At 35.1% G+C, this 25,619-nt stretch overlaps 1 protein-coding gene across 1 annotated transcript in view; it reads left to right on the top strand.

Moving 5' to 3' along the window:
• LOC117435701 (aryl hydrocarbon receptor repressor-like) overlaps window positions 1-25,619 on the top strand; it is a 102,017-nt gene that overhangs the window by 62,440 nt on the left and 13,958 nt on the right. Inside the window, exons 4-9 of the mRNA XM_034059063.3 lie at window positions 597-709; window positions 10,717-10,806; window positions 15,756-15,891; window positions 17,348-17,481; window positions 20,662-20,861; window positions 23,615-23,712. Of these exons, the coding sequence (XP_033914954.3) occupies window positions 597-709; window positions 10,717-10,806; window positions 15,756-15,891; window positions 17,348-17,481; window positions 20,662-20,861; window positions 23,615-23,712 (771 nt within the window). The remainder of the gene's footprint in view (window positions 1-596; window positions 710-10,716; window positions 10,807-15,755; window positions 15,892-17,347; window positions 17,482-20,661; window positions 20,862-23,614; window positions 23,713-25,619) is intronic.

Genomic DNA, 25,619 nt, shown 5'->3' with positions numbered 1-25,619 from the left:
AATATACAGCCAATCAGTTTCCAGTGCATTTCACAGCTCTACTGAGAGAAAGATGTGCAGCATCTGATCCCATCTCTTCTATATCCTGGTATTTGTTTTACAAGAGATATACAAGTGTATAACAGTACAGTAATCGTATAGTCATTGTGTATTAAAATGCAACAATTGGTTGCCTGCCCGCTAGCTGCCTGACCCTCTAAGTTTAAGTGATAGCACTGAGCCTGAGTATCTCGAAGACTGGTGGTGCCATAATTACTGTAGGAAAATAGTAAATAAAAATATATTATTTACTTACCAAAGTGTATAATACACCTAGGTAAATTGGCATGCAATTATTCACAGTATTGCTCACTCTGTTATGGCTTATTGCATAATTGACACATGCTATGTATGTGTGCATGTATGTATAAAAATGCTACATGATAGGCGCTTGTATTATAGAGATATAACACTAATCTGATCAGTCAGTTACAGGTTTCATTTTGACTGTACTCTTAATTCTACTTAACTGCTTATTTTTACAAAACATGTGTATGCTGGCAAAACAATATTGTGTGTAAATTAATAATTTACTTTGGAACATTTATATCTTCCAGCCATTCAGGAGAAGACGCCCAGAAAGCATATCAGCCAGCCAGTGAATCATGAATCCATGAAAGAGAGCACGCCAATAGAGAACAGCATCACAGAAAGTGAATTGTTGTTAGAGGTATGAAGAAAACTAATTTTTGTGTTTTAACCACTTTGTGTTCCTGGGATTAACAAGGCAATTCGTGTTATTGACTGGAATCAATTAAATAATTATTCTCTAACAGGTGTAGGTATAAAAATGCTAGTCTGGAGAGAATGTGTGTTGGGAAAATAGAGGAGAACAAGGTGTAGAGATGGAGGTCTGTTATAAGGTCTGTTTGGATTATTAAAACCTAATACAGGGAAAGGGCTCAGTCGTCCTGTTTAGTTAGGGAACGACAAAGAAAAGTATAGTTAGATTTTGTGTGTAAATACTTTGTAAATATTGTAACTATAATTCTGGAAAATTGGAACTACAGCTTTGCAGGCATCTCGATTGAACTATTGCCCTAACATCCTTACACCACCAGGCAAATGTCTCCATCTGTCATGTGATTGGTTCTGTTAGTTGTGACTATAAGTGTTGAACTCAGTTTGTATAGTTACTTTGTTACAAGATTGAGATTTTTTTTTAATGTATTTGTCAATGTGTACCTTTACCTTAGAAAAAGGGGTTACAGCCCTGTAGAATTTGTCTACCAACTGTACAATCAAAATGTTATAATAGACCATACTGCAAAGAATGACCAAAATAAATAGTTGCTGTTGATGATTATAAAAAAAAATAAAACCCCTAATTTAAAAGATTTTGGGCCCTATTTTGATAAAATGAGTGCAATTGCAAATGCAGTGGTTAAAGTCATTCGCGTCTGCCCCGCAGGGAGTGTCATCTCCAAAAGTGTGATTCTGATGAAATGAAAAACCCAGGACAAGCGCGTTTAGTGGCGCACTGACAGCACCCAGCCAATCAATGCTGAGTAGGAAGGGGAATCTGCTATCCAATCAGGGCCAGGCTACAATCCCTTTAAGAGACAGAATGCGCTTGCATCACCGCAAGGCTCCGTTTTGAATGTAGAAGTGGCGATCATGTCGAGTGGCAGTAGCATAGAGCAAGAAAAACCAGCGCAAGTCAGAACAGCAAGTGGCAGGTCACTCGCAGACAATTCTTAAACCGCGCTTCACGACACAGGAGATTGCTATATTAAAATCTGTTAACATTCATTCATCCACTACTTCTGGTCCTGGCTATTAGCTGTGCCCTACATTATTGCTTTATTTGTGTTTCCCACTTTATTTTTGGTTCTGTGTCACAATGTGTGGTTTATGTATTTTCTCCCAATGGCCTGTCCTTGTATGTGCTGATAGGTCCCCACACTGTATGTACCATACTTTTTGTTTCAATAAACCAATTTCATCATGTTCCCTCTGAGCTTGTAATGTATCCTCTGGAGTATCAATATAACATCCATTACGTATAGCAATATTGTGCAATACACAAACTGCAACAAACATTTATTTATTATTATTATTTATTTCTTAGCAGATATTCCACACCTCCAGAGGACTGTACTGTAGTGTTCCACCTGAGCGGTCAACACTTTGAAACACATTTTCAGTATTCCAAATGTGCGCTCAATGTCACCTCGAGCAGAGGTGATGGCTCTGTTATACCTGTGTTCAGCAGGAGTAAAGGGATGTGAAATCGGTATCATGAGCCACCGTTTAAGTGGGTCTCCATTGTTGCCTGTCAACCAGCCGTTCAGACTGTCATTCTGCTCAAACAAGCTGTCAGCTGTGAGTTTGCAAGGATGAACAAGTCATGAGCTAGTTTGCATACATGTGTGATGATGTTGTTCTGCCTCTTCTGTCTTTCATTCATGAGCGCTCTGTAGTACTCCACTGTATCTGCAAAAGAGGATATTTTTTAATTAATATATTTGTTTATTATTAATTTACGAATAATACTGTTTAGTTTCTTATGTTTTGTCATTTTTTCGTCTTAGGTTAGTTCTTTGCTTTTCATTTTCTTTCTTTGATTTCCTCTTTCTGTGTTAATCCAAACGCACACAGTTGCTACTTATGACTGCTTTGTTTTTTATAGTGTGTTCAATTGTTAAAGTTCCTGATTGCACCACTAAATAAACCTGGTTTCAGCGGGTCTTAATACAGTGCTCAGTTGTCTATTTGGGACCCCATTGCACTGTCATCAGAATCGCTTCAGCAAATATGCTAATGATACCACGCTCCGAAATGTATGCCAACTTTATAACGGCGCAAGACATGTCTTCAGAATACCATTACATCACAGTGTTTTTTGTTTTCTTACCTCTTCGCTCCTTTTATGCACACAGAATCACCGTCCGCGCTTGCACTCACATTTGCACTGTGATGAGAATACAGCCCTTTATGTTTTAGTAAACAACAGCTGAAAAATTTAGTTGGAACAAATGATATGTATTTTATTGATGCAAAAGTGCAGTGTAAAAAAAAAAACTGCAATTAAAAGTTGATACTGTAATACTTATTTTTGGAAAATTGTGTTTGTTTAAAAAAAAAAAAAAATTAAATGTGTGTCTACATTTTTCAGTGTGCACCTATATTTTTTAACTTGGGCACCAAAGAAAACATGTTAGCGCAGTAACCTGTATAATAATTTTTGTTACATTAAAAAGTTTACGTTAAAAAGTTCACAATCTGTACAATGGCTCAAAATGTATTTTAGATTTACCTACATTTTCTGTTTAGAAAGTATCAGGCAAGAAAGGCTGCATGATATATTGTATGGTGCCAAGACTACCAAATAAAATGTGTACCTTCATTTAAACTTGCCACCCTTAGCTGAAACATTTTAGTGCCAACCAGCTATAAAGATTTAATCTATTAACTGTTTATATTAGAAGAAGCCACAACCACAGATAATTACATTCCACACTGTTCAAATACAGATTCTAAATTATTTTCTATTACTGTATTTTAGCAGTTTTATGTGGTCTGTAAATTGATACATTTTTTTATTGATTTGTATGAAACTAGGGGTGTGCTGCTTCTCATATTTTCCAAGTAATTATCATTTAAGAAGTATTTGTCAACAGGTATTAAATACTTTAAAAAAAAAAAAAAAAAAAACACCTAAATATTAATGTGTTGATTTCAAAACAAGAAAAGCGCCCTTCCATCACCTTTACAATTGTGTACCAATCAATGGCAATTAACTTCTGCACAGATTGTATTACTGCTGTTCTACTGTGCCAAGGCTGTAAACTGACAATGAAAATATGTTGCAAAACTAGCAAATGCAGCTGATTTTTCATGTAAACATGACCTTTTGTTCACCCTAACTAAAACGGCTGCTGTGGAAACGGATATGTATTTCTTTGGTGAGTTTAATTAGAGATACCTTGCCCAGGACTACAACCCCACAAGTCTTTGCAGAGATTACGCATTGCAGAGATTACAAATGATTGCATGTAAAATATAAATGAGTTTTAGTTGGTTTGATCACGGCAGGTTCTGTATTGAATAACACTGTCAGCTTGTTATTGATTGATAGTCAATCATTATGTAAACAAGGGAAACTGAGGAACCGCATTGTTTTATGTTGAGTAATTAACACATTTTATTCCATAGAATTAAAACCTAACAACTTTAGTTTCTGTAAAGGTAATTACTTGGAATTTACGAGTTTAAGCATAACCCTAATAAAGAAACAACATTTTATAAAACTACAGTGCAAACAATAAACAGAGCACCCCAGCTGAATCAGGGGATTTATTAAAGTTCTATTGCTGGTTTCTATTGTTAAAGTAGGAAAGTGGGCGGGATTACATATGTGTTGATCGGAAACACTTACACAAAGAGCTTGACACGAAGAGCAAGACACTGCCAAACTTTTCTGCAACTTTCTATTGTCACTCCTCTATCTTTGTTAGCTGTCTTCTGAATGCATATTATTCAAATACTGTGTTTATTATAAAATTAAATACAGTTATTACTCAATTCATATGGTGAACAATTGCGTCTATCAAAGAAATTACTTTAAAACTAAGGGTAGCATGCAAACAAAAAAACTGAGAGGGTATATTTAAACATAAAAAAAATATATATATATATATATATATATATATATATATATATATATATATATATATATATATATATATATATATATATATCCATAACTCTCAAAAACTCAATCATAATGGCTAAATAAATCGTGCCTGTGTCAGTTACTTGGCTTAGTTTCCTCAAAACATATATGTTAATCGTAAAATCATTCATAACCATTTAAGAAGTATTTGTCAACAGGTATTAAATACATTTTTTTTTTATTTTTAAAAACACCTAATTATTAATGTGTTGATTTCAAAACAAGATAATATCTGTGTCAATAATGTCATAAATTATACCCGTCCTATGACGAATGAAAGGCAAAATAATTTTTTGCCAGCAGATACATATATCTTGTGTAGCTACAAGAAATGTAAACATGCTTGACAGCAATCAGATTTGTGTGTGTTTCTCAAATTATGTGAATGCTTTAACTGTCATCACACGGAAGAAACCACAAATGGCCTTTCTGTATCTGAAAGTTAAATATCACAAGATAAATAAACAAACAAGTGACCATGGTAATTTGTTGCCCATATTGCGTGACTTGAAAAGCTACTCACAGCAGGGCATGGCTGCAGGCCTTCACTGTTGCAGTGTGGTAACTATAGAAACAGGGTCTCAAGACGCATAGAGGTGCCAGAGTATTTCACTTTTATTCCATGGAAGACTAATAAGAGAAATGTTGTTTGAAACATTTCTTATTTAATATGCTGTGACCTTGACAAAATATCTTTGATGTCTTTGTGGTCGATGTTTTCCTGTGAGACTAGGAAAACTACCAGGATATACGGCTATGACGCCCCATCTGCCTTATTCAACATCCTTAGAGAGTTTCTAATAAGTGTAAAATGTGCTAAATGAAATCCCATAACCTTCATCTCAGAGTCGCAAGACTCACAAGAGCACAGTACTTACTTTGAACTGTGTTAAATTGTTTTCTGGTTTAAGTAGCAGGTGCAACTTTCCGTGACTTAACATAATTGGAATTATATGCATGGAAAAAAAAAATCTGCAAAGTAGTCCAAATTTTGTGACATGATTTATGCTCTTTAACGGGTGGAATTTAAGGTTCTCATGGAACTTATATTACAATATGGCATGTGGTTTGAAAATAGATAATATCTGTCTCTCACCCTAACATGTAGCCCTACTTTATCAACTACATATGCATGCTGTCCTGCCACTATAAGACCCTCTCTCATCCCATTTGCCATAATTATTCCTATGTTACCTTCCCCAGTGAGGCGTGGTGTGCCAAATAATTGGTCACATACAGTAGTTAAAAGCCCTTAAGCAGGGTTTCCCAAACATTCTTGGCTTAAGGCCAAGGCCCCTTGACATTACGCATCCTGACTGAGGAGCCCCATCTGAAATTCTAATTTTGATACCTTTAGTGAGAGAGGTTGTTCATTTGTACTGGTAGAAGTACGACTGCTTTTATTATGTTCAGTGTCATTTCTCGGATATTTGAGAAGCCGCTCTCTAATTACTGAACTCACTTGTACACTGTCTGACTGCAAATGCAACATAAACCTTCTGTAAAGGTAAGCAGGAGCGGCGGTATGGTTTACTTTATTTATGTAGTGGGAAGAAAATATATCAAGGACTTCTAGTGAAACCATACATTGGCATTTCATTATTTATTTCATTTTAATAAAAAACATTTTTATAACTATAAAGTGCATTCATATAATTCCTATCTTGTTCTCTTTACAATCACCCCCTTTTGTAAGATGGAACATAGTTTACAGCGAGCACAAACTGACGTCAGTGTTGCATTTGAAATAATCAGAGCACCTAACAGGGGCATTCATGTAAATTAATTGATCCCCTGCTTTGTCATGGTCATTTATGAGTCAACATTTTTGTACGTGCCACAGCCAGGGGTGAAGTTCTACCGGTACTCACCGGTACTCTGTATCGGGTCTTATTTTAATGCTGGTACTGGGTACCGGGACTTGTTTCATCTGCTTTTCATCCAACGCGCTTGCATTCCGTTCACACCAGCTCAACATTTCTCAAATGTGCTTTCATTCAGCACAGTTCATGCTGCTAGCATTCTGTTTCCTAATACTGCTTCTCTGTCACTTAGCTGCTATTGGCCACCATTAAAGTCAGTATAATCACTGCATGTTGATTGGCCGAGCTTTCATTCTGATTAGATTTCATTTTGGCATGCGTCACAAATCTCTGCCCATTTCGCTTTGTGTCAGTGCTCATTGGTTGATCAACAAGAGAAGACTTTAGCAGTGAGACGTGAAAACAGCAGCATGGAGTAATTATTATTTTCTTAAGTTCAGAGAAACTATCTGAATATTCAATGAAAATTGCTGCAAATTAATTTGAAGGCAAAAATTCCCGTTAGTGTTCGCCATGTATTACACCGTTGATAAATATTAGAAATAATTATCACAACATGCTTTGTCTTGCACCGATTTATAAAATGGAAAGTGATGTGTGGGACAGTAGGGATTAACATAAATAAACAGGATCAACAAAGTAAAGTGCTGCTTCAGATTTGGCAAGCGAGTCAGAATCGGGATACAGATGCAGGTGTGCTTTTACGCTTTCTAAACAGTGGCCCAACTTGCAAGGTAAATGTTAAGTACAGTGATCCCATGTTTTTGTTTTGTTGTGATCCTAGTATTTTCTGTTATGAGGACTATAAATGTACAATGCCACCTTTTCTACAGTTTAAGTTAAATTTGAGTTTGCTCTTGCGTGTAAAGGAACGTGTAAACCACAGTAATGATATTACTTTATGAAAATGTGTAATGTGTCACTTTGTTATTGTGTAGGAACCACAATGCCAGGGATTTAAAAAATAAAAAACAAAACACCTAATGTCTTCTTTTATACTGTTTCTGCCTGAAATATACTAATCTTTTTCTGCAATAGAGCATGGTATAATTAATCTACACAGAAACACAAGACAGACTCACACAGAATATATTGAAGGATAAGTAATCTTTAAAAAAAAAAACAGGGATGTTCTAATCCAAGGTTATCAATGCAGCATGGCCAGGTCCTGTTGTAGGTGAGCACCCAGGGTCTGGAAAGTACAGGGAGGATTTCAGAGAATACAGTGGAGATTGGAGTAGTGCCTGGTACATTAAAAAATAGAGGGGTATTTCAGACCTTTTTGTATCATTTGTTCATAGCACAGTTGTTTTCTTTATACACATTTTGTATAACATCCCCCCCTTTTTAGGATATCTTGAAACAAAACTCCCTCTCTACAGCAGTTCCTGCATAGTGTAATATTTCTTAATACTTGTCATTTAAGGTTTAACTTAAGTGTTATATTACAGTACATAACTGAGTGATACATGCAGAAGGGTACAAAGCTTTCAGTATTTTCAGCTTCTTTGTTTATGATGAATTGGTTATATTTTGTCAGTTATTTTTTTAAGGCTTATTTTGTATTCATAAATGTATTATGTACCAGCTGCACATATGAGTACCTACACTTTTTTGTTGAGAATTTCACCCCTGGCCACAGTCCCCTGAAACCATCTCGCGGCCCCCAATTTGGGAACCCCTGCTCTAAAGTATCTATTCTGTAAGTTGTGTATACTGCTATGAATACAGGCTCAGAATAGGTTACATAGGAACTTTCATCTTTGGGGGAGCTCGACTAGACCAAAAAACAAGGAGTTTATAATTGTTCTAAATTTGTTAAACACATGGCACCCATGATATATATTTTGTAATAAATAAAAGCTCCATCTAGGTGCTACAACTACAATGGGCAAGGCAGCTGATGGGTTAGAGGATTGATTGTAGCAGGCGCTCAGTTGGTTGGGGCATTCACATTCCCAAACTGCACAAATCTTGTGAACTCATTAGTATGTATGTATATATACATATTTTTCAAAATGTTTATATTTGTTGGTTCTTAAGATGAAAATGGTAGGTGTAAGAAGACTTATATTATAAGATTTGTCACACAGCAGTTTTGTTTTGCCTAGAAAGGAGCTGAATACGGTTACTAGGTCAATGGCCTCTGGTTGCTTAATGACTGTACAGTTTATAGCTGTCAAACAGACTCTTCATCAAAACTTGATCTGAATATACCCTATGTGTGTGTGTCATATATATAAAGATACATATAAATACCGATGTATATATCAAATGTTCACTTATAATCTGTACAAAATAGCTTACTTAAAACTGTATAAAATATTACTAGATGATTGAAGCATGTTTTGTCAAGAGCCGCTTTTATTTTTTTGCTTTGTGGGTAGAATTTAGATTTGTTAAAATTAACTAACAACAGTAAATAGTGTAATTGACTATGATATCTCTGTTGTCTGATATATATATATATATATTTTTTTAATTTGTAAAAAGCAATTCTAAATATTACTTCGAAGTTCTCAATATAATTCTCATAATATTATAGTCTCTATAATATTAGCAATATCGTGAGAAATTCAGCTATTCTTACACCGCGCACCCTAGCGTATTTATGGCCCCCCTCTGCTCACTAATGATTGGACAGCTGCAAAACCAGGGCAGATCTTTAACTAAACCCCCATTGGTTAAACTCACAAGACCTTCAACTGTTTAGGTCCCGCCTCCGCTCATCACTTATGATTGGACTGTCACAGAAAAAATGCAGATCTTCTATTTGTTAATTTTATTTTATATTAAATAAATAAATATATATATATATTTTCATGATTAAATTGTAAAAAAAAATAATCGTTGAGAGGCATTTTCATATAGCATAGTGTAATACATAGTAGATTCCACATATTCTGGTACTATCCAGGACCATGGAAATACCATAATGCATTACTTATAATCCTATTAGTTTATTTTTTTACTGGTATAGAAACTATAGCCAAGACACAAAAAATGATCTAATGATCTCCACTATCTCAAATTGGGACTTATAATTATTTGAATCTCTGTCACAGAGAAATAAGATTGTGCATTGTACCCAATTCCCTCTGAGCCGCTCCATAATGACAATGAGTCTGACTGGGGTGGCGGAAGTGAGAAACGGGAGAACACACAAAGCATACCCGGAGTCACAGATAATTTCAAAACATTCTTTCATGGCATTTCTGCTAAAACAGGAATACCACAAAATAAAGGAGACCACAAAGTCAGACTGAGTCAACCTCCAAATAAGAAAAAAAAGACTTCAAATTTAAATTTAAATTGAGATGACACTGTTTGGAGGATGCTGGTTTAATCACTCAAGTCTCCAACTCTAAATTAGATATGAACACTAATAATTCATGAAAATATATAAATAAAAAATGAATAATGAAAAACCCAAATGTTTATCAAAATTGCTATGTGCCTTTCATTTAAATATAGTTAATGTGTGGTCATGTATTATGCAATGTATTAATTTAGTTGTTGAAATAAATATATAAATTACAAAAATTACAAAACTTATCAATTAACAGCCGTACTCATCCTAAAATTATATTTCTCTTGCCAAATACATATATTTCTGTAAACTAGTCAGTATTAAATAAAGCATAAGGAAATTAGATACAGCTATGGCCAAAAGTTTTGCATCACTTAGAATTTTGGAATTGAGCCATCATTTAAAAAAAAACAACTATATGAACTATATGTCAGTTTTTCACTAAGTATGTGGAAAACTACAAAGCAGCATGTAATTCAATATGTAAACGTAAAATTATTCAGCAGTTTCATTCAACTTTATGAAGCAAAATTAGTTAACTCTATAGAGTGATGCTAAACCTTTGACCATGGCTGTGGACTGTAAATACTCTTATAAAAGTTTACCACAGTAAAATGATAGCAAAGTGTAATAAAGCATAGTTAAAGCGTGATTAGACATATAATAGGTATGCATTGTACACCACAGGTATAGTAAAGCATATTAAAAACATGACAAGCCATGGTAAACTATGGTAAATGCATAGTATAACCACTGGAAAATAATAAAACTGCTGTGCAAATTTACCAAGGAAAACCTTTATAACGGTATTTCTGTTTAACTATAAGTGCTGTCACTAACTGTGAAAACATGTGTTTTTTTTTCAGTCATTGAGTGGGTTTGCGCTGGTGGTGAGCACAGAAGGGATGATATTTTATGCATCCTCCACTATTGTTGACTACCTAGGCTTCCATCAGGTATGTATGTATGAATTGCTTTTTTAAGTAAATTAAACACACTATGTAAAAGCAACTTTAGAATGGTATTACAGGTTTGCCATCTGGGGTGGAGGTGGGCTACGTGTGGGAAAGTTGTTTTGTAATGATAAACTGTCGGCTGGTTTTCTGTAATGTCTTCAGCGCATAAGCAAGTTTCAAGCAACTCCATTGAAGTTTGAGTTGTTAATAATTGATAGTGCTATAAGGGTCTCCTGTTGCACTTAAAACATTTTAAATCACATTAAATTAAACACATTATAGAACTGGCCTTACTTTGACATCTTTAGAGTTTTAATGCTACATTGCTCCATGCCTTATAACATATAGAACATTTTATGAAACTAATGGGCCACGTTTTCCAAAGTCAGAACCATTAAAAAAAAAACAAGTAGAAAGAATTGATAAGGATAATGTTTGGGCTATATAACGCATAGGACCCTCTTCTCAAGTAAACTTTTAGAGAGGAATAAAATAAGTTTTAATCCTACAAAACTAGCAAGAAACTACCAATACACTAATTTGTCATAACTATAAAATACTCAATGGTAAGATATGTAATAATAGAGAAATATACTTGAAAATGTCTTCAGTTGGTAAAGACTTGTTTTTATTTGTATTGTTGTTCCTTCTTGCAGCTCACCTAAAATCACATGTTGTTAATTGAAAATAGTGGTGCAGCTTTGAAAAAGTACAAATTAACAAAATATCAACTGTGATGATTTATTCTTAGTTTTATGACATAAGATCCACTGTAGCAAAAGCTGTAGGTAAATCTAACCTTATAAATCCCTTTTTTAATGCCATTTTACCTTTTCTTTTTAAGGTTAAAATGTAATGAACTGTGGTGCTGAGTTACCATGCTTGCTTCTTATTTCCTACCCAACATAGTTATTTTAGTCCTTTTTGGATCACTGTCAAGTAGAGCTAAAAATACTCCACATACCTCCATTACACACATAAGAAAGTTATTATCATCCAAATGTTTATTGAGATTATATGCTACATTCGTTTTTATGTATATCTGTTTATTATTCAAAGGATCTTCCTTGGTTGATACCTTGAACCAAATATGAAATGTGTTGCCTAAAACATGGTCCGTGACAATCTTGAAAAGAAGTTTAAATTTAATGTGTACATTATGGATCTTAATGGCAGCATTCGTTCAAATAAGTGGTTCTGGCATCATCTAATAGTGTGCCATTGTGGAAGTAGCTGACCAATGCAGACGGAACATGATTATGTGCAGTGCGGGCATCACAACTCAGGATTATCGGCTCATATAATACAGAGTGTCTGCTTGCTAGTATTTCTTGGAACATTACATGATCACCTTGGCAAGTTTGTGAAGAAAAACAGTAACTTACCAAAGGAAGGGAATTAGAGTGGTTTGGCATATCATATCATATATATATATATATATATATATATATATATATATATATATATATATATATATATATATAATCTGTATATACTGTGTGTGTATGTGTGTATATATACAATGGGATTGAGATCAGGACTTTGACTGGGCCACTGTAGGACATTCACCTTTTTGTTCTTGAGCCACTCCAATGTTGCTTTGGCCTTGTGCTTGGGATCATTGTCCTGCTGAAAGGTGAATTTCCTCCCAAGCTTCAGTTTTTTAGCGGACTGAAGCAGGTTCTCTTGCAGTATGTCCCTGTATTTTGCTCCATCCATTCTTCCTTCAATTTTAACAAGATGCCCAGTCCCTGCTGATGAGAAGCATCCCCACAGCATGATGCTGCCACCACCATACTTCACTGTAGGGATAGTGTGTGTTGAGGCATGGGCAGTGTTAGGTTTGCGCCACACATAGCGCTTTGAGTTTTGGCCAAAAACCTCTATCTTGGTCTCATCTGACCACAAAACCTTTTCCCACATTGCAGCTGGTCACTCTCATGCTTTCTGGCAAACTCCAGACGTGCTTTCAGATGGTACTTTTTGAGTAACGGCTTCTTTCTTGCCACCCTCCCATACAGGCCAGTGTATGTATACAGTGACAATAAAATTGCTGAAATGCTGAGCAAACACCAAAGTAAGTTTTTTAAAGTTCAGATAAGCTGCATAAAGGAGGTTTTACCAATTGGAAAAATATGAATTATGCATTATATTTAAACTGAATGCATAAAGAATACACATAGCAATTTTGCTGCACAGCTTGAGTTCACATGTTATCAAGTTTCTTGTACTTCATTGGTTCCCGGTGTACTCAACGGTCAATTGTGAATCTACTGCATACCGTAGCTTGAGAAATGACAGGACAGCTAATTGTAGTCTGCCTGGGAAACACGTGACCAATAAGTCTGGGTTTTCAATAAAGAAAAAAAAAAAAGACTATCACTATCACCCCGCATGGAAACCCGCATTTCACGTGTAAATGTTAATGAGCGTGTTTATTCTTAACTATAAATATTTCAAGGGAGCAGGTCAGTTGTTACTTTGGATTCCAAGATGGCAGAAAGTAGTGGCTGATGGGTGGTTTTATGGTTAGCAGTGGTGTAGTTCACCTTAATGATAATGCAGGCGTTATCATTATTATTATTATTATTATTGTTTTTTGCTGTGTCTGGTCTGTCATGTTGTATATATCTTGTAGGTTTACAGTTCTGTATAAAACCACTTACCACAAACTGTGTTATGCATTTGCTATAGTGTAACGTAACACTTGAAATGTATTTGCTTACGATTGTAAGTCGCCCTGGATAAGGGCGTCTGCTAAGAAATAAATAATAATAATAATAATAATATTAAAGCAACTGTTTGAGAATACCCTTGCTGTAAAAACTATGCTAAAGTTAAACATGAAGAGCAAGTGAGCTGCTTAACTGAATTAATTCCCGTCCTTTTTTTGATCCCAGCTATGTCCAAAGACAACGCGCGTCTGCCCTCCACATTAATAAATATAGTTTGTGAACTGGATGTCATGAGCCAGCTCGATCGCCCAAAACAGCGCAACAACATCCAAGTTGTTGAAGCCCTCTCAGAACTGACCAAATAAAATTGAAAATGAACATATTGATTGTGTTTTATGTGTTTGCATCATTAATATTTAACACAGCAGTAAATCAAACACAACTTAAAAGAAAGGAGAGCATCTCTGACAGCAGGAGCCTCCTCAAATTGAAAAACAATTTGGTCAAGAGCAGTAAAGCACATTATTAACCAAGCAGGCGCAGGGTATTTTGCTTTATTACAGCAGCTTAGTTTCACTTGTGTACCAGTTCTCTGTGCATGGAAACCACATTTTCACAAAAGGTCACTAGTAATCTTCAAAAACAGCACGAGTACTTTACGCATAGCTAATTTACATATCAACCCCCACCTTTCCCATTCATTTGCATGACGTAGGGTGAAAAGCCCGGTTTACTCGAGTAAAATAAACTCAGCGAATGGAAACCCAAAAAAGCATTTTACACGAGACATTTTTCTCGTGTAAATGTCTCGAGTTAAAAAAAAACTCACATGGAAACCCCATAAATGACACACATGTAACCAACTTGACTTTTCAAAGCCAAGCAGATACTATGTTTTTTTAGATGGCTATCACAAGAAAGCAGAGAAATTGTGCAGAAACACTGATTTCCTTTCATCTGATTTGTTATTGTGTAATTATCCTTTCAAGAACAGGATACTCCAGCCAGGAAAAATATTGCCTATTCATTTTTTATAAGGGGATCTCACACTATAGTCACTTGATATGTGTACTGATATAAATCTGGGTCAGTTTCAGATATTGGTGGATGTGCCATGTGTTTGGTTCTAGGATTGTTTTACAAGGCAAATGTTCAAATCCTCGTGTTCCTCTGATTTGAACATTATGAGGAGGTTAAATATTTTAGGAGTCTGTCATGTATGACTGAAAACATGTCCAGAGCTGGAAAGAAATAGGAAATATAAATCAGGGACTTGTTGAAGGAATTTTCATCAGCCTGGGAAGCAGCATCCTGGCTCTCAGTGTCACGCAACAAATGACAAACAAGGCTGAATGAATTCCGTTTGACTGCCAAAACACTTTTGTTTACAAGCTGTATAAAAGTTGGAATTTAAGACTGGTGTATTCAGGGGTGAATGAATGGGCAACAGAAAACTCTAAAGTGAAAAATCACATACTTGAATAAATGTAATATAATGTTATTTCTTACTATTGCAAGTATCTGTATTAAGCTACAGCTTCTATACTTTTTTTTTTTTTAAATAACACATTTCCTGTATACATTATTATTATTATTATTATTATTATTATTATTATTATTATTATTATTATTATTATGAGTAGAAGTCATAGTAGCCGCACTAGTGGAGTAGTATAGTGTATTAACTTTCGAGTATACTAACTTTTATATATTTTTTAATGAAGGACTATATTTCATATGAATGCAAAGTTAGGCAGATTCTTGTGCAGAAATAGAAGGATGAATGAAACCACAGCATGAAATTTGAAATTTGCAATGTGATTACATTGTCATTCATACAATGTAATCTAAAGTTCTACCAACTTTGCCTCTGCAGTAAGTATTTTACAATCAAGATTTATTTTAGAAATAGAGAACCTTGAAATGTGGACAATATAATAAATGATACCAGATGGACTGTTTTGTATTACAAGGTTTGAAACGACCAAAAGTTTCAGGTGTTTGAAATACATCAGTGTGTAAGCATTCAGTTGTATTTTTTTTTTTTTTTAGAGCATTAGAGAGGTATCTCAATTAAAGCTGTTTCTCTTGTTAAATTGTATGTTCATTTACTTAATTTCATATCTGTCTGTTAGATGATAATTACATTAATTTGCATTGGCAGCTGTTTAACTGGAAGTAACATTTACAGCTACAACAGACATCGTTAATAAAGGGGTTACTGGGTCAAGCCATCATGCATTATTTAATTCTCTCCCCTAATGGCTCTTGCAGACTGATGTGATGCACCAGAATGTGTTTGATTATATCCATGTGGATGATCGGCAGGAGTTTCGCAGACAGCTTCACTGGTCCATGAACCCCCCTCAGCAGGTGGCCAGCCAGGAGCACCATTTAGCAGCAGGAATGGGTGTGTATATAATTAACAACAACAGAGTCAGAGGTAGTCAGAGGAATTGGAAAGCAAGACTTACAGCTTGCAAGTCAAATGTCAGTTTTAAAGTAGAACAATGGTGGGAGAAGTGTGCTTAAAATGTTTGAGTACCATATCAAATTTTAAAACTGCAGTCACCTGCATTCAGTTTTACACTATAATATGATTCTTGTGTGACAGTTTCCAACATTTTTACAATATTTATATATCTGTGTACTTTACAGGCATTGCTGTTTCATATTCCCAATGTATCAGAAAAATTAAGTTATAACGATAACACCTTCTTTCAACTTAAGCTTTGAAAGATATCACCAACCTTAACACTTGCCATACTGCAGTGCAGACCTCTATAGATATCTAAGATTAAGAGCCCCTTTTTTATGACCTCAAACCATTTGTGGCTTTACATCTTTAAATGTCTTTTTTCATCACTGCATAAGAGTAAAAAGTCTGTCACTTTAAAAAGCTAATAAATGTTATTCAGTTAAAATAGTCTGTTTTTAACTGGTGATATCTAACAGTTCATCATATTTTTAAGTATTACAGAATCTGTTTATTGTATTGTCTTGTTGTCAGTGCCTTATACATTACCTGCACAGCTGCTGTTTGCACACTGCTTGACAAGTTAGTTCTTAAGACTAAAAAGAAACATTGATTTATGTTTTAATTAAAATGTTATCCTATTTTCAGCTTCAGTATGTAACCTTTTGTTAGCTACAGTTAAAATGTACACTGAGACAAGGATGTGTAGTGAAAAATACCTGCTATTGAGCAATGTGAAGTTTGACTGAAACCAAATAAATCACCTAATGCTTAACAAGGCAAACTTTTAATAATGATGCATTTCCTATACCTATAAATCAAAATGCAATCAACATGAACATCTACCAGATATGGAGAATTGTTACAGGTGAAATAGTACATTACAGTAATAGTAAAAACAAAATGTACGTAATTAAAAAAAAATAAAAGCAAAAAAAGTTCCTTAAAAAGGTGCAAGGATATACTTGGACTGTATGGTGAATCCCGCTATATAAATCAATCAGGCTTTACACAGAATTGCATGCTGCTATTTTTGTATGTAATATGTATGCAACTCCTTCAAAGTTTTTGGGATTGTTGTTCAGTGCAAGCCCTACTACTGGAAGTTTCAAAAAGGGAAACCACTCAGGTCATTATGTTGTTTTTTATTGAATCCACATCATACTCCAAAGCCTACAGATCTGTTATACATAAACTTTATAAGGCTTAATCCTTGTTAAACTTTATCTTCCTACCTTAAAGGGTAGCAGTAATGAAGCTCACATCAAACCCTACTAGAACTATAATAGCCAATTTAGGACAATCAAAAGGATCAGGACTCATTAAGTGACATTATTAGAGCAGGTGTAATGTGGTCTACATACATAATGCTATCCTGGTTTCTTTATAGAGGAAGACTACATCCTGAGCAGTTTGTTTAATGCCCAGGAATCGGATGGTGTTCCACCAGAGTGCTCTTCCTTTCTGAAGCGCTGCTTTATCAGCAGAGTTCGTTGCCTCCTCGACAGCACCTCTGGCTTTCTGGTAAGTGTTTGAGTCACAGAATCTCTAGTCACTAGTATATTTAACTACTAAATTCAAACTTGTGACATTTACTGTTGCACACTACTTGACTGCCTTGTGTACTTTTGTCATTACACGGTATTGGCTTGGGCAGGATTTTCAAAAAACAGTGTTATTGTATCGAACGCGTGGTATAGTAACAAGACCTTTAGTAGCAAGTGATTTTCAAACGAAATGTGTTAATTAAATCAATCCGTTAATGCTTTGAAATTGAGTCGATTAGGTCGTTAATGAACGCATTTCTCGTTAAAAAGCTTAATTGTCGCAGGTCACCTGCATCACTTCCTGTCTCAACAACCTGATAAGGGGAACTCACAACAGTTTGTTGGTCTGTATGTTGTATGTGTAACTTTTTCTGTTAGTCAGACGTATTTTCTTTTCGTTCCATTTGCATTGGATAGACGTGTTGACAATAGTTGCTCAGCAATATGCAGCAATACTAACATTGCTTGTTTGCTATTCTACTATTGTTCAAACCAGTTTTTCGGTTCTCTATTTTTTGTGTTGCTACTTTGGACATTTTTTCAAACTGTTTCTGGATCATGGAAAGATTCAACCACATGGCCTTACCGGCAGGATACAGGTAGAATGATCAGCGCTGTGGATGTCATTGCAGATAACTGGTTGAGATCAAACCTTTTTATTTTATTTTTATTTATTTTGTTTATTTGGCAGACGCCTTTATCCAAGGCGACTTACAGAGACTAGGGTGTGCGAACTATGCATCAGCTGCAGAGTCACTTACAATTACGTCTCATCCGAAAGACGGAGCACAAGGAGGTTAAGTGACTTGCTCAGGGTCACACAATGAGTCAGTGGCTGAGGTGGGATTTGAACTGGGGATCTCTTGGTTACAAGCCCTTTTCTTTAACCACTGGACCACACAGCCTCCTTTTTCTTCATTTAACAGCTGCAGTGGATTACAAATGTTTGAATGGCCATTCAGTGTTTGTTTTTTTTATTATTCAGATGTTTTTTGTTTGGAATACTTTTGGACTGAATCAAACCCTCTTTTGGACTTGTTTTTGTTTGTTGTCTGAACAGGATAGGGACATTGCTTTGCTAGAGATATCTTGTACACTGTATTGTATCTTTATTGTGTGGTCACCTGTTTGTTTTCTAAACTGTGCTGCCCCCTTGTTAGTAAATTATGGCTTTAAGTATCTATCTGTCCTGTGCTGTGAGCCATTCCTTTAAATGTTTAATCCCACAAAATACCGTACTTACTCTAGAATTAATTTACAATAAACCCTACATGGTAAATTATATTCTTTGTACCCTTTAAATTTTTTTATTATGCTGTAACTATTTACCTGCTAACTCCTATATGTTTAATGGTTCATTTTGGGTCAGTTTTAACTAAGAAAGTTGTTACATATGTATACCATGTATGTAACACTTAAATATATATTTGTTAAGCTTTTAAAATCACAATAGAACTCCCTACCCAATACACAGTTTGTTTATAATTAATTGTTCAGTGAATCTTCTCATTATACATTTTCTCTGGTACTCTTTGCTCACCTCTGCGATAAATAAACTCAACACAACAAACACTGACAGTATTATAAGAACATTTTATATGCATGCAGACGTGTGAAGGTGAAAGTGTACATTGTACATAAAGTGTGGGGGGAGTCTGACAACATTAAATACATTTAGGCAAATTCCATGTCAATGATCTCGATCACATTCCTAGTGGATCTGTGTGCCCTTGTACGCCTTTTCTTTTGTTTTTGTGTGGATAAGACACAGGTGTTAAAAGCCAAGGACACATTTCAAATCCACAATCACCTAGGAAACTTTATTGTAATATCTAATACTGTTTTCTTTTTCAGATTTCAGTTTTATAATTTAAATAAAATCTACAGTAGAGGTCAGCTGTCATATAATGTACATATGCAGAATTCAAATAGGCTACAGTTGCACTGATAATGTCTTGGTAGTAAAATTACACGTCGTGCAAATAACGGTATATCATTTTAGCAATACAACAAACATTCCATAAGGTTACAAATGGTTAAAACAAGTGAATAAATCTCCTTCATAACCACAAGCATAGAAAAGGCTAAAATATTTTCATAACTACAAATATTGAATTATCTAGGTTGTCTGTAAGAAATTAACTCTGGCCCTGTACACTCTCTCTCTGTGTCATCAGCCGCGGTCTGTTAAATTTCTGTTAAGGTAGTTATATACTGCTTCGTTAATTAAAACCCTCCTTTTCCAAGTGTAAATTAACTCCTGATAAATTATGACAATTAACACAGATTTGCTTTTAAATTCCCACGCAAACAAAAGAAAGTCGCAAGAAGCACCGCTCGTTAAGATATTAACATGATTTTGTAAATTAACAGAATTTCGGAAATCACGAAATAGGCATAACGACCGCTTGAAAATGCCAAAATCAGTGCTACATACCGATTTCTTGATTAACACTGGAGCACTGGAGTTATCATTTATGACCTTTTGAAAATCCTGCCCCCTGAGTTTATTCTGTACATAAATTATGATATGCCTTACAGTAGCAGTGTGGCTTTAGGCGCATCGCTTACAGCCATTTTACTTTTTTTTTTTTTTTTTAATCTTACAAAATCTTGAAGCATAATTGCGTGAATGGGAGAAAAAAGGTCATAAAATCCCCTATTAAGTAAATAGACCATAACTGTGTTATATTACATTTCTGCCTACTATAAATCAGGGAGATGTGGTTTATTTATAACATACTGATTAGGTCATTTATGAAGAGTACCAAAGACCTATCCAGGTTTCTTCAATAATAGAAACCTTTATTTTGTTCAGAAAAGTTTTACATGGAAAAGAAGCTTTAAAAATACCAAACACATCTTTCTTTATACAGTAGTATATCATCCAGAACTTTTAAACACTTGATTCTAATGTAAGAGTTGGAATATGCTTTACCTTTTTACATAATGATATGCAGTTCAGTTTTTTTTTTTTTTGTGAGGGGGTACCTTTTAATGAATATAAATACTTATATAAAATACACTAGCATCTTTGGGTGTGAAATGGAAAATAAAGATTAAGAAAGCTCCTCTTATGGGTCACCAGCCTACTCTATGGAAAATATATACAAAGTTTTGTGTTATATGTTCATCTGCCTATTTTTGCCTGTCATAGACAATGCAGTTTCAGGGCAGACTGAAATTTCTTTACGGCCAAAAGAAGAAGACAGCGTCTGCAGCCGTGCTTCCCCCCCAGCTAGCATTGTTCTGTGTTGCAGTGCCGGTCCTGCTGCCCTCCATCACAGAGATGAAAATGAAAAGCATGGTAATGAGAACCAAACACAAAGCTGGTGTTACTGACACAATGGAAAAAAAGTAAGTAAAAATGTCTACCAGATACAAGACTGCACTTATTTTTTTTATATATATATTTTTTAAATATTTAATTTATTGCTCATTTAGAACATTTCATTTCTTACCTGTTTAACATCATATTATGTGTATTTTGTATAAGGTATTTTGTAAGAAGTAAACATTTTGCGGTTTAGTTCATATTCTGAGGAAACGAGTAGAGTAAAAAACAAAAAATGTCTCGGAACTACATTAGGGTTACCAGACATCCTGGGAAAGTCAGAGTTTTCAGCCTTAATCTTTTGTCCCGGTAAAATTGTCAATAGTCCCGGTTTTGCTATTGTATTTTTATTTTTTTTTAAGTACTGTAGCACTTGTCGGGTTACTCTTAATGAGACTCGGGTTACTCTTAATGAGACTCGGGGACCACATCATATAAAACAAACGTTGTCTTTATTTTAACACTTAGGAAGTACAAAACCGGGCTCTCTCTTTGCTGGTCAGGTGGCCGAGAGACCGCTCACTGCACATACCCTTTCTTTTATATGTCTGTCCCCCACCCTGTCACATCCGTTCCTCCCTTATCCCAGACCCCTAATGTATTAGGTTGTGTGTTAGCGCCATTCAAAAATAAAATAAACAATCTGATTATTGTTTAATCATTCTGATTATGTGTATACCATATGTTTACATTTTAATAGCTGACCTATTTTTTTAAATCTGGCTTTTTGTACATTTAACATGTTTTGACTAGATGACAGTATAAAGAAAATAATTTGTTATTATATTAGGTATTATATTATATACTGTCATTTTTTGGTACGGCATTGAAGAAAAAAAAAAAATGTCCCAATTTTTCACTGTGGAAATGTGGTAATCCTAAACTTCAGTGCGAGAAACTGAAGCTCTGATAGAAAATATAGAAATATTATAGAAAAATATATTCAGTCTTTTCTCAAATTACTTTGTTTAATGTCGACATTAGGAGAACCGTGCAGAATTGCGTAAACTGCATTCTCCTACTGTAGGCATTCAAGAAATGTATTCATTAAATTAGCGATTTACAACAGCAATATTTAAGAATCTAAAACATGTTATATTAAAAAACCGGAGCAATAGTTGCCATTTTTCAATATGCCTTACAGGATATATTGTAAACATTCAGTTCATGCACCATATAAACGAGCCGAGTGCACTTGCAAACTGCATTGTGAACACAAACATACTCGGTCCTGAAGAAAATAGAAAAGGACCAAAAAAAAATTACTTTAGCTTGCATCCAAACGAACCAGACCGAGTCCGTTTGAAATGGACCCAGTGTGAGAGGAAGTCTCATTTCGGCTTTTATAGTACATTATAAGTGTTGAAATAGCAAATAAAATACGTGAAACCTGTTGTTTCATGTATTTTTTCATGTATCAGCATAGGTAACCCAGCTTTGAGATGTGTCTTTCGTTCATGAAACCTGTATGGACGCTTGAACTCAATGGGACTTTAAACCTATTAGGGCTTCAGATTTCGGTGTTTTACCCCGACTTTTCTACTCTCCTTTAAAAAAAATGCACTTGATACCTGTTAAGCCATTTATGAATCAATAATAACTGAGAAACACGTTAATAGTAAAATTGATTTATTTTGTAATTTACTTTTTTTTTCTGTGAAACAATTAAATGGGTTTTTAAATCGTAAGTCTTTTTCATTTTAAAAGAAGCGACTCATCTTTATTAAAGTAAATACAATTACGCATAACGATTGTAATAGTGTGTCCAGCATAAAATACTTTATTCATTATATCTTTAATAAAGATTAGTTGCTTATTAACATGTTGTGATCTCATTTGTATGTTCTGCTTGTAAATGAAAAATTTTAAATGCTCAATAAGTTTCACAGAATTTTTTTTTAAATACATTTTACTATTGACATGTTTCTCAGTTGTGATTTAGATACACAAATAGCTCAACAGGTATCCATTTAATTCTTAACGGAGAGTCTGGATAAAACACTGAAATGGAGTTTCACCTAGTTTAATACCTCTCTCTCTCGAATTATGCCAGTTTGTCCCAGTTTATGAATGAGGTTATGAATGTAGTGTACACATGAGAGATTAACTCTTGACCACACTACACTATAGGTTTCCAGTATGATTCTGGAGAAAAGTTGTAATTGGCTCTTACGGCAGCGAACTAAAGTTTGTTTGGGGTTGTATGTATGTTTAATTCATGCAAAATGAATACAATCCGAATCAGACTTCCCATTTAAAACATAGCCAACAGAGTTATAGAGTTATATTTTTTATATACATGAAATATAATGTTTTACTTTTACTGTTTTACTACTTAGATGGATTCAGTATAAACATGTAAACACATCTTTATTCAGGTAACATTTAGTATGTTCAATTTGTTTGAGGTTTAGTTTCAGTAAGTAATTAGCATAACACAAGTGATATACCAATGCAATATTTATATTGACATGCGTACAGTAAATTGAGATTATTCATTAATGTTATTTTGGTATACGTGTTCATCTGCAATATTTATTTTCAGAAATTGAAACTATATTCATTTGTTGTGTAAATTATTAAACATTTTGAAACTTGTTTAAAGCAATAAGTTATTTTACAGATACACGTATACACTTTCAAAAAATGTATTTTGTTTTAATACTAAAACCTACCATGTGAATGCTGTCCAGTGTGTATGACTGGCTAATGCATGTGACTGCATTATGATTGTTTAAACCTGGTTTGTCAGCGTTTTCTTATTTTATATTTGCAGAGCCAAAGGAGGTGAAGTATCTGAAGCACAGTGCAAAAATGGTTACCACTATGTCAAATTTGCTGATATGATACATAATGCTGAAACCCATCTGAAAGGTAAGTAATTTGGAATTACAATGCATTAAATCATCCGTTAAATCACTCATCAGTTAAATCACTCACCTCTGGGCGTGTGTCCTATTGCATTGTTTTGGATCACTGCATTATTGTAGTCATCATTGGTCATCATTGGATCTGGAATACAGTATCTGGATATCCAATACAGTGTTATAGGATGGCAAATGTCTGTATATGGCTAAGGAATATTGGCACAAGTAGGTGGACGAACCAAGGCTATTAATAACCTGCAGCAGTTGTTTAACGTTACCAACTACCCCTGCAGGTACTCAACTGCCAGTAAAGGACAGCCCATCAGTCACAAACTTAATTAATGGGTTACTGTATTTATTGGTATTTGGGGCTCAATTCTTAACCTAGTTTAGATTTTCAAAATAAGGGAATGTAAATTATTTAAAATTAATTTTGCAATACTAGGCGATAAGTATTCATAGGGTTACATATTATTTATTATCCATATCCAATTCAAAGTCATTGCTCTTCTAGAAGGCACTATAGGTTCGAAACAACCATAGCCTGCTAAAATATGGAGCTAAGAAAAAGCAGATTGAAAGTGTATAAAACATTTCAGGCTGGACAAGACTTGGATTCTGTTTCTCTGGGACTGTCTCTCTGTGGAAGTACAGGAACTGGTGTCGATGCATTTGTTACCGCTGGATTGTTTCAACGTACTTTCGCAGACTCAGTTGGTTTAAAGCAAGCCAGCTGCTCTTGGGTCCACCATTACAAACATATTAAAATAATACAGTATCAAAGATGATTTTTATGCATTTTCTGAGGACGTTCCCTCTTTGACAGGGTCACGACTGCCACGCAACAGTGCTCCCCTTCCCTGGTACTGCAAGACTTTTTGCAGGAGGTGCAGTCCTCCTGGGGCCACCCAGAAACCACCCCTGCTGTCTCTTTAGCGGTTGACAACCTTGCACACTTCCCGCCTGTTGAGGCTTCTATTGCCTCATTGGTCCAGATGCCCAACCTGGAACTGTTTTCTAAGGACGTTTTTTGCCCTAACAAGCAATGTCGCTTCACTTAAGTGCTGCTTAGGAAAGGCCACATGCCTGGGCAACTATAGCAGCATAATGGTAGCTTACCAGTCTACGCTGTTGCTGTCATTGTTAACGCATCTCAGGCCCTCGCCCAAGCAGTTGGACGAGCTGGTTAATGACCATCTGCTCCAGCTGTGACAGCTGTTTTTTATATTGTAATTATGAGATACATTAAAGCCAGGATGCAACTGGCATGTGTTAGTGCAGTATTAAGGTAGTAGCCGATGAACAGCCAGCTGTTCTTGTCTGATCTAATGAATGTGTGTGGTTGAACTCCAATAACAGACACATTCTCACCCTTAAAAACTCCTCCTCGTTCCCAGGAAGGATTTTTTTTTTAACACATTTTTCCCACGACTTCGGCATCTTTCCTTTGCGGGATCTGAGGGGTTTCTGTTCATCACTCAAAAATAATTGTGTCTATTTTTCCCTGGAAAAAAAAAAAACAACAGTCCTATTGGTGGATACTTGACAGGGCAGGGGTGGGGCCGGGGTTTGTGTGTGTGTGTTGCTCTTACTCCGATTCTGATTTGATGTGTTATGTTAATCATGTTGTTAATCATGGCAAAGATTTCATGTTAAAAAAAAAAAAAAGAACCTGCAGCATTTTGCTAAAACCACTCAAAAATAGACAATCCACCAACATAATTTTCTCCCTAAAAGCAGCCCAATTTTGCGGAAAAAGCTGCCAATTACCAGTTGGCAGCACTACAGCTGACACCGACGGGCCAGACAGAAAGACTGTCGCGGGCCGCTAACTGAAGAACACTGCTCAGGGCGTGACCACAACAACAGTCATTAATCCACAAGATGATATCTTAGTGTCTCAGGAGGTGTCCA

The sequence above is a fragment of the Acipenser ruthenus genome, chromosome 3 (genome assembly GCF_902713425.1).
Source record: "Acipenser ruthenus chromosome 3, fAciRut3.2 maternal haplotype, whole genome shotgun sequence".
Taxonomy (NCBI): Eukaryota; Metazoa; Chordata; class Actinopteri; order Acipenseriformes; family Acipenseridae; genus Acipenser; species Acipenser ruthenus.
The sequence above is the reverse complement of the archived record's forward strand: the minus strand, read 5'-3'. Positions and strand labels throughout refer to the sequence as shown.